The 10,599-nt window shown below is 49.3% G+C and overlaps 1 protein-coding gene across 1 annotated transcript in view; it reads right to left on the bottom strand.

Annotated features, from left to right (window-relative positions):
* Positions 1-2,772: 2,772 nt before the first annotated feature.
* Positions 2,773-10,599, bottom strand: part of CNGA3 (cyclic nucleotide gated channel subunit alpha 3) — a 47,154-nt gene continuing 39,327 nt past the window's right edge. The window contains exons 7-9 of the mRNA XM_004609292.2: positions 9,790-9,891; positions 7,676-7,782; positions 2,773-5,541 (exon numbers count right to left, since the gene is read on the bottom strand). Coding sequence (XP_004609349.2) covers positions 4,136-5,541; positions 7,676-7,782; positions 9,790-9,891 — 1,615 coding nt within the window. The 3' untranslated portion in view covers positions 2,773-4,135. The remainder of the gene's footprint in view (positions 5,542-7,675; positions 7,783-9,789; positions 9,892-10,599) is intronic.

Raw genomic sequence — 10,599 nt, 5'->3', positions numbered from 1 at the left:
TGTCTATAGAAGGAACTGTTCCACTTTGAGTTTACCTGTAAAGAATGAAAGCTCTTATCTGCTTATTTATCTCTTATCAGATATTTCATATCTGCTCAAACATTGTCAGTATCTAGCCATTCCTATATAAAATATATTTCTTTTGTGGTTTTTGAGTCACACTAGGCAGTGGTCAGGTGCTATTCCTGGCTACTCAGGAGTGATCTCTGATGGTGCTCAGGGGACTATATGTGGTGCTGGAGATTCAAACCAGAGTTGGCCACGTGAAAGGCAAGTACCCTAACCTCTATGCTATCTTTCCTGTACCATCTCCTCTTTAGTTTTTAAAAACAAAACTATCAACGTTGCTGTAAACATCTGTATACCTCTGGAACTCCTGTGGTGTTCCTACAATGTGGAGCTGGAAGGAGAATTGCTATGTCTCGAGTCAGAGCAGCTTCAGTTTGACTGGAAAAAATTCTTCTCTGCACTTGAAAGAGGCATGTTTCACTTATTTAGTTCATCACTATTTGCATCTCAACTCTTCATTCTTGTACATTCTTGTGGTATCCTGGTTAGCCCTGAATCCTAGAGAAGGAACTGCTTCAGCTTCTATTTGATAAAAATCCTGGCAAAAGTGTCTGAGATGGACCCACATTAGCCGGATAGAGTAGTTGTTATTGTATCCCTGGTCCTGCTTGAACCTGAGGGTTGGTAGCGCAGGTCTTTGGGGAATGTTTCACGGGGATTGAGCAGGCTTCTCTTTGGCTGCACCCTGCTCTCTCAGAAGTACTTTCAGACACTCTGTATCTGCTATCACCAAGATGTCCTTCCACCTGATTCCTTGTGGTCTGTCAGTGCTCAAGCTTCAAGCACTGAAACCTTTGCCATCCTGATTTGCATAAAGTCAGTTTCTGCCCCCTTGTCTTTGATCCTGCCACTTCCCACCTTTCTAGAATTCCAATGAAAGCTGCATTGGCTCATCACTGTAATCACTGTCATCCCGTTGCTCATAGATTTGTTCGAGCGGGCACCAATAACGTCTCTCATTGAGAGACTTATTGTTACTGTTTTTGGCATATCCAATATGCATGGGTAGCTTGCCAGGCTCTGCCGTGCGGGCTCCATACTCTCAGTAGCTTGCCGGGTGGAGGAATCGAACACGGGTTGGCCACGTGAAAGAGGAACGCCCAACCCCTGTGCTATCACTCCAGCCCTCCCTTATTCCCATCTTTTTCCTCTTCCAGGGGACTTTCTATTGGGCCAGGTCAGGGGTTGGGGTGGGTTTGCGCCTAACCACAGGTGCTTAAGGCCTATTCTTGGCTCTGTGTTTAGTAGTGACCCATGGTGGTACTTGGAAGAATGATGTCATGTGGTACTGGGGTTGAAACAAGGATCAGCTGCATTGCAAGGAGGGCACCTTATCCACTGAACTAACTCTTGCCCATCCAGGACTCTTTACACACACACACACACACACACACACACCCCACACACACCACAAACAACAAAGTAGCTGTCTCCCAGCATGGCCACCCCAGTGTAGAGAATGCAGGGCCTCCAGTTACAGTGACCTGAAGACCACAAACCCAGTCTCAGATGCAATAAAATGTAATTTACCAGTACTTTTAGAAGTTTCAAGTGGGCTAGAGGAAACTTTATTCATTTATTTCTCCAGGAAAACACTATAGGGTTTCCTGTACCCAAGGAATCTAACACACTGTCTCCACCTCCACAGTCTTACTGAAAGGCTGATTCACAACTCTTTGAGAGTATCAGCATTAAGCCCACTTTTCTTTCCTATTCTGGGTTTGTGAGCCACCCCCAGTAGTACTCAGGAACTATTTCTGGTTCTGTGCTTGGTTGTGATGCAGCGGTGCTCAGGGGACCAGATGTGATACTGGGAGTCAAACAAGGATTGATACCACTGCAGCCATATATACGTACCTTCCCTCCTGTACTGGCTCTAATTTCCATTTTTTCAAGTGATAAAATTCAGGTTTAGACAGGTAGAATAGCTTTGGGTACATCTGGAATAGGGTGCCCGATGCATGGAAGCCTGAATTCTAACATACATGCTCGTTGGGCATAATCAGTGGGTAAAGCTGGGGCTGTACTTATCCCAGCTGCTCCCATCTCCTACGGAGGTGTGCCTTCTGAAATGCTTAAATACCTTCCAGTGACCCTGGACAAATGACACCACAAATGACACAAGGGTTCAGCATGCTGCCCAGAACACATTCCCTGTCTTTTAATGATCTATCACTGTCAAGTGTTGAGGCTTTTGCTACATCTTGTCACATTTTGGCCAGGTACATCTCCTCCCCTGGAGTAGGGAACAGCCTCTATTACTCTAAGAAAACCAAACTTTAAAAATGACTCTAGACATCTAGAAATGTCTAGAGTCTAAATTACATTCAGACTCTAGAAATGACCCTCAGACTGACTCTTTCCTTATAATAAAATCTGAATCAGGGGCTAGAGTGATAGTACAACAGGTAGGTTATTTGCCTTGCATGTGGATGATCCGAATTTGATCCCTGGCATCCCATATAGTCCAGGGAGTGTGCCAGGACTGATTCCTGAGTACAGAGTCAGGAGCAACTTCTGAGCACGACAAGTTTAGCCAAAAAACAACACAAAACAAAAAATCTGAAGCTGGAGTCATTTGTCTTTAGTCACCCAGGTCTTTATTTTTCCTGTGCAAATATGAATGTAGGCATAATAGTTAAGGCTTTTAAAATATGTGCATTTTGAGAATACATCACTAGTTAATATTTTGCTGTTATGAGTTTAGATAATTTCTTCCTCTAATAGACCCTTTAAATTCATTTTAAAAAGTTAAAATGGCGAAGCGATTCAGAATAAACAGAAAGAACCCATATAAATGCAACATCCTTAGACAAAAATGCAGCACCTGTTGTATCAACTACATTAGGGTCCAGTCACATAGCTAAAGGACTTTAACATGAGGTCACAGACATGTCCAAACTGGCAACACCCAGGCGAGCGTTTTGTCAGAGAAGGAGACAGAAGAAGAAAGAGGGGAAGGAGGACAGACAGGGAAGGAGAATGCAGAAAAGAGAAGAGGGAAAGAAGGAAAACTGAGAAGAAGGAAAATCTGTATGTTGGAGAGTGACTTTTCTTTGGGTGATTCATAATACAGTGTAGCAAAAACTGGATCACCCTGGTCACTTCTCACAGTCAAGGAAAGTGAATATACAAACACCTTGTAAATATTAATGGGGTTCTATTTACTAGGTTGGAAGAAATCTAGGTTGTACCCTTGGCATACTTTAATGACTAGCTAAGCTCTCTAGATTCAAGAGACCATTGTAAGAGACAGTGAAAGTCCCTTCATTTCTGGGGTGAAGAGGCTATTCACAAAAAGTTAGGGTCTAAGGGTCTCACTTTCAACAAGTACTTGTGGGCTTTGCTTGGCTTAGGACCTCATCCCAACATCCAGCTTGCAACGGTTTCCCTGAACAAGCTCTCGTCCTCCACCCACATTGAGAGGGACTGCCTAAGACTTGGACATAGAGGCCCCTGAATCCCTCCAGTGAGGGCAGAGGCCTGTCTCATGGCAGCAGACACCAGGGAGTTCTGGATTTGCCCCACAGATCTGAAGTGACTCCAAAGAGTTTCCAAAGGCCATGGGGGCTCAGGCTTGGATAAACATATGAAGAGATACCAGAGTCAAAACTCTTCCCAGAATCTGTCATGTAAGGCTGAATTTGAATTACCAGGTCATATTTTCAACTTCTGTTATATTTCCCTTATCAGTAGGTGTTGGATGAGGTGTGGGGGGAAGGGGGTGGTGGTGCTACATTGCCTTCCTGTGAGAAAATAAAACCCAAATTAAAAAATTCCTCATGCCTAAAAGTGTTCTGTGCCTACACTTGCACATACTTGGGGGAGCACCTCATTTAACCATGCCTGGCTACATCCACACTTTCACACAAACCCCACATAACTTGTCACTTATCTGGGAGCGATATTGAGTCCTGCTTTCTAAAAGAGGAAACCATTTCTCCATAGGCCACACATCTTGCAAAAGGTGAGGAGAGCTGGGAGCCTGACCAAGTCTTGGGCTGTTTGGCCTCAGCTCATGGCATTGTGCAGGCTGACCTTGCCCTGGTGAAACAGATGCGCCTTTTCATTGTTCTGCAGTCTCTGTTTCCGCAGCAGGCGCCTCCCCATTGGACTGAAGCTCCCTCCCACCTGTCTTCACCTGCATTTCCAGATGGCTGAGACGTTGCTTCAGTTTCATCTGTGAGGCATTGTATTCAGCCAGGAGCCGTGCAAACCTGGTCTGCAGGATATCTAGGGAGGATTCCAGATGCTCCACTTTCTCCTCGATGTTCTGGGGGTCCTCGCCAGCTCTGGCCAGTTCTTCATCGATCAGATTGTCCTTCATCAGGATCTGCCGTCCTTTTTCCTCCAGGGCCTTCTTGGCTTCAGGGTACTCAGTGAGAGCCTCCATCAGGTCATCCTTGGAGAGGCAGAACAGGTCTGAGTAGCCAATGCTCCTGATGTTAGCTGTCCTGCGGTTCCCCGACTTGCTCCCTTTGATGTTTAAGATGCTGATCTCCCCAAAGTAGCTCCCATCACTGAGCACCACAAACTGAGTGATGCCATCATCAGCCACCACAGCCAGCTTGCCCTCCTTGATGATGTACATCTCCCGTCCAATGTCCCCCTTCTTGCAGATGTAATCCCCAGGGCTGAACACAGCGGGTCGCAACTTCAGCACAAGCTCTACCAGCAGCCCTGCCTCACAGTCCTGGAAGATCCGCACCTTTCTCAGTGTGTCCAGGTGAACGTTGATGGCGATCTCAGCCTTCAGCTTGTCTGGAAGGTTCTTGAGCACCTCCTTCTCATCTACCGTCTTCCTGTTGGCCCACAGGTAGTCAAACCAGCGGATGACCCGTGTTTCTAAGTCCTTTGTCACCTTGCGGAACTGCATGTACTGTTTGATGGAGTCGATCTTGGCCTGGAACTCAGCCCGGGAAGCGTTCATGTTGGAGATCATGGAGCCCACATTGCCCACGATGGTGGCAAAGATAAGAACGCCCACCAGGAAGTCGATGACGACGAAGAGATACTCCTCATCTTTCACAGGGGGTGGAGTCTCCCCAATGGTGGTCAGGGTCAAGGTGGACCAGTAGAGACTGTAAATATACTTCCTGGAGAGGCGCCCATACTCTGGGTTCGAGACATTTGGATAAACCCAGGAATCTGTCCCAAAACCAATGGACTTGGAAATGGCAAAGTAGATGCAGGCATTCCAGTGGATGATGATGAGAATATACAACACCAAGTTCCCAATTCTGAACATATTGGGATAGTTGGTCCTTGTCTCTGTCCTGTCAAAGAATTCAAAGAGCCGGGGGAATCTCAGTAGACGGTTGAACCTTAGTTCTGGGAAATTCATTCCCAGCTTTAAATAAGCCAGGTCCGTGGGAACCAGGGACAGCACATCTAGCTTGAAATGCACGGTCTTGATGTAATGCTTCCACAGCCTCTTTGTATCCTTGACCATCAGGCCCTGCTCCAGAAAGCCTAAAGAATGGAAAGAAATAAGGATTCTTTAATGATGGCACACAGAAAGGTACTTCATTAGTGATACCCCAAGGTGTAGTTATATGCATTTGATAAGAGCTATTTTATTTATTTATCTTAAATTTTGGGTCACCTCAGACAGTGTTTAGAGCAGATCATAGCATGGTACTGGGGTGTCTGAGATGGAATTTTAAGACCCACACTGCAGAAAATGCACTCTGCTATTTCTTATCTGGTGGTGTGCTAATATACTTTATTAAATTAAAAACACAGGTCAGTTGGGTAGATTTAAATGTGGGTTGAGTATTAGATGATAGCAAGAAGTGAGGATTAAGTTTTTTGTTTTGTTTTCCACCACACCCAGTGATATTCAGGGACTATACCTGGCTCTGTGCTGTCTGATTTAGAGCTTTCAGCCCCACTTGTCCTTTTGTGAGTGTTGAGAGGGAAAAAGGTATATTTCATTATATGAAATAGGGGACTCACAGAAGCACCTAAGGATGGAACTGGGTACCAGAAGAACCAGCTCTGCAACTGGACAGTTGGGATTTCTAGTTTCACCTTTGACCTTTGGTAGCGAGAGAGACTGGAGACTTAGATTGGTTGCCAATGGCTTGTGGTTTTAGCTGTCATACCTAAGTAATGGAAGCTCCACACCCACCCAGAAGATTCAGAGCTTCCTGCTGACCTGAACACTTCCAGGGCCAAAAGGGCAGGAGTGCCTTTGCTAGGACCTCACTCTTGGCTTCTATTCCTCTAGCAAAGGATTTGTTTATTCTTCTTTGAGGGAAGTCAAAGAAGTCACAGCACTGATCCAGTAAGTAAATGGTTTTTCCAAGTTCTGTGAGTTGCTCTGGCAAATCAATTGAAATTAAGGCCTCCAAAGGGTAGCCTCCAAAGGGCAGCTTTTTGTCCAAATACATGAGATCTGAGCTCTTAGCCGAGACTGGATTCTTGGCTGCTGGAGTCTGATGCCAGTAGAGAGTATTGGAGTTGAGTAGAAATCTTGGACTCTCTGCTGGTGTCCAGGGACTGGTTTCTTACCGGTGTGGGAAGCAGGCATGTAGGAATTAGGTCCAGGAGTCCTTTCAGTGTCCATGTACAAACAGGGCTGTAGCTGATGTCTGAGTGAGGGTGAGTGGTACTGGGACATGTAGTGCACCAGGTACATTCAGTTCTCTCTGAATCTGGTCACTCAGAGCCCCTGGATGAGCAGAATTATGTGTCCTTGGAGTAGCAGACTTCTAGGACTGGTGGAGGGCCCTTGAGCTGGGTACTAGGGTTTCTCTCAGGGATAATGCTGGGCACTGAGGTGAAAGCAGATGGTGCAGACTAGTTCTGCTGACTCGTGACTGCGGTCTTTAGGCAAACCAGCCAGCGCCTCTGTGCCTCCATTTCTGAATCTCTGAAATGGATACAATCATGACTACTCTTCTTGCCTCATGCAGCAATTCTAAGAGAATACAAGATGTGCTTGAAATGCCATGTACAACATGGAAAGCTTTTACTGTAATCTGTTTTAGATTACTTATGGTTTGGACTTATAGTTGTAAATTCCCAGAAGTGACAAGCAGGGCATCTCCCAGCTAATATATTTTGTGAAAATGAAAAAGCGGTTCCCCCAAGATGCACAGGGTGGAGCCACAGACTGAGTAGGAGTGTAGCTCCTATATGCAGCCTGAGGTCAGACAAAGGAAAGCCTCAGGCAGCCACCAAAGACTCTCCAGGGGCTAAAATGCCTCTAAAATCCATGGCGTAACGTGCCCTGGATCTCCTGACTTGCTCTGAAGGCCAACCTCAGCATTGACTGAGCTCTGTTCCACATCCCTGTGGGGGGACAGTCACAGGCAGTGTGCCCTTCCCATTTCACAGGTGCTCACGTGACACACTAGTGACCGCAGCTCAGGCCCTGTCCAGGCAGTCACTATCAGAGGGGCTAAGATACCTGCCCATCCCCACCACCATGGAAGAACCCCCCCAAACGTGTGTGACTTTCAAGATCAGAGATAGGTAATGTCCACCTGAGTGTTCTAGACAGAATCCCTGAACATATCTGGTCCCCTCATCCCGTCCTGGTGCCTCATCTGAGGTCTGTGGCAGGGCCCAGAGAAGTTCCTGGACCGGGCACACTCACCTGTCCGGCCTCGCACCAGCATATCCAGGATGTAGAGGCTGTCTGCCATATAGTCTAGGACCAGCCACAGCACCAGGTGTTCAGACTGTAGCTCATCAAAGCAGGCCCTACACAAGTGCAAAGGAGTCAGAGTTGGCACAGGCAGGGTGGGCAGGCCCAGGGCTCTGTGTGCCCTCCACTGCCAGCTGCTGGGCCTGCCCCACATCCTCACAAGGCTTGCCAAGGAAACTTTGTCATTAAATGTTTCTCCGTGAGTCTTAAGCTGGGAGTGACCCCAAAGCAAGAGGAGCTTGCTGCCCTGCAGAAAGTAGGGGGCCTCTGGAGTGGCAGCAGTTTTGAGCCTCAAAGGATGGAATCAGGAAGGGCTCCAAAACCCGTAAGACTTGCTGAGATTATAACAGAGCATGCCAAAGCATACGGCCCCTTTTCTTCATCTTTCTGCTCACTGTTTCTCTAGTATGGGCCCCAACCTGGCCCACGCTGAGGAGATCAGTGGCTGGATCCTGTGTCTTGGAAAACCTGAACCTCCTGGTCTCCTTCCAGCAACAGCCCAGACCTCACTCAGAGCCTGTGGCTTCCGGGCATCCTGCAAGCATTCGAGGAAGAGGCTTGAGCTTGCCTTTTCCTCCACTACCTGAACTCCCCACCCTACTGCTCACTACTTTCCCTCAGCAGAGGAAGAGGTGGCCCTCACTTGATGGTCCCCACCCCCTGCTGACACTTGGAGGACAGTAGGACCCTCCATGCCAAGAGTGTCCGGAGTGGCCCAAACCACACACAGCTGAGGAGCAAGGGCAATTGCTCCTCCTGCAGGCAAGTTCAGGGACTCTCCAAAAGGCGTCTGTCTGTCCAGTCAGTCACCCTGTCCTTCAGGCAGGTCCAGGGACATTCCAAAGGCGTCCATCCCCCCAGTCACCCTTCAGGCTCTAGGGACTGTTCTCAGCCAGATGCCTGTGTCCCTCCTACCTGCTTGAACTGTGTCCTTGTTCACAGTCATGCTTTGAATCATGCAGGCTTCCTTCTTCCTCCTCACAAGTGCTTTATTCACCCATTTACTTCTCCAGCTTCCCTGGGAAAGTCCCCAGCACCCCAGCCCCTCCCCAGGGAAGGGCAGTAGTGTCTCACCCTGCAGTCACATCCTAGGCCACACAAGGATCCCCAGAACCCAGGTTTCCCGCAGAAACACCATGACCTCGGCCTCTGCCTCCTCTCTGCACACCTTGCTCAGAAATTCCACCCCCTACCCCATTAGGGGACAGTCAGCGCCTCCTGTCTGCCCCGCAGACTTCTCAGAATGTTTCCCAAGACCTGCTTCCCACCGGGACCAGCAACATGCCTGCTCTGTCCTGTGATGCTCGCGACCACTGCATTTGCTCTCAGAAGCACACGCAACCCCTGCGTCTGCTCAGGAGTCCCCCGCCCACTTCTCTCACCCTCAGAGGCAATGCCTGGCACATCCAAACTAGCAGGTGTTGAGGAGAGCCCCGGATCCTTCACTTGAGCAGCTGCTACCCAGGCACCTCCCCTCAGAGCCTCCCTCAGTTTTTTTTTAATTTTATTGAATCACCGTGAGATAGTTACAAGCTTTCATGTTTGAGTTACCATCACACAATGATCAAACACCCATCCCTCCACCAGTGCACATTCCCCACCACCAGTATCACCTGTATAACCCCCCTTTCCTACCCTCCCCCTGCCCCCATGGCAGACAATATTCCCCATACTCTCTACTTTTGGGCATCATGGTTTGCAACACAGACACTGAAAGCCCACAGCCAGCCCTGCAGCTGTACTTGTTTGCTAAGGAACTTCCCAGAGCCCACGTCTACCCTCTCAGAGCAAATCTCGATCCTGTTAGCAGCTCGGGGACGCCCCAGAACAATCCCCACTTGCCCTCAGAAGAGCAGGGACTCGGCCCTGCATTTTCTTTCTGCAGCCAAAGTGGTGGCATCAGGTTGCTGAAGCCCTTCCCCATTGGGCAGACCTGCTAGAACCTCCCAGTTTGGAGCTATGGGGTCAGTCAGTGGCTGTCCAGAGGGGCCCCACACTCTGGCCTTGAGGAGCAGCTCAGCCTGGCTGCCTGCCCGCTCCACGGACCCTGCAGACGCCCCTACCTGCACACCAGCAGACACCAATTGTAGAAGACAGGCATGGCGAGGATGGTGAGCCAGTGGTAGTACATGTCACTTGAGGGATCCAGCACCATGGCAGCCTTCCTGGAAACACAACAAAGCCAAAGCTGTGTGTCACGGGGCCTCAGTGTAATCAAGCCTTTGAGACCTGGGTCAGCTCAGAGACCCTCTAGGCCAGGACAGCCCCCTGCCTGTCTCAGGGAACGCCCAAGCGGGGTCCCCATGTAGGAAGTTAGAATGGGAAGTTTGCCAGGAAGCCTGAGAGCAGAAGCTGTGTCCAGGCCCCATCCCCCACCCCCGAGTGCCCTGTGGCATTACATGCCCTCCAGGACATCAGGGATGGTGATAATGCTGCTCAGTGTGTCGCTGAGGGTGGCGGAGGGGGCTGGTGGAAACACTGATTCCAGGCCCACTTGGCGCCTGCCTTCCTGCCGGGACCTGGAGACCTGAGTTCACGCTGGGCGGGTCTGGGGTGGTTCTTGTGAGCACTGAACTAGGCACTGGGGTTTGCCCCGGGATGCCCTGCACCAGGCCCACTGTGCCCCTGCCCGCATTTTAGGCTCCTTACCAGCCCTCACCCTGGGTTCCCACAGGCCAGGTTCCTCCGGGCCGTGGGCGCCAATAATGAGGCAGCGGTAGCCCCGGGCAGGCTCTGATTTTACTCTCCGAGGATCCGTGTTGATGAGCCACGTCTGAAATGCTACATTTTCCGTGCTCGCTTCGGCAGCACATATACTGAGATGCTACTTTTCCCCAGTCTGTGGGGCCCCTCTGGCTTCCATGAGGGCCCCC

Source organism: Sorex araneus, chromosome X (genome assembly GCF_027595985.1).
Source record: "Sorex araneus isolate mSorAra2 chromosome X, mSorAra2.pri, whole genome shotgun sequence".
NCBI lineage: Eukaryota > Metazoa > Chordata > Mammalia > Eulipotyphla > Soricidae > Sorex > Sorex araneus.
The sequence above is the reverse complement of the archived record's forward strand: the minus strand, read 5'-3'. Positions and strand labels throughout refer to the sequence as shown.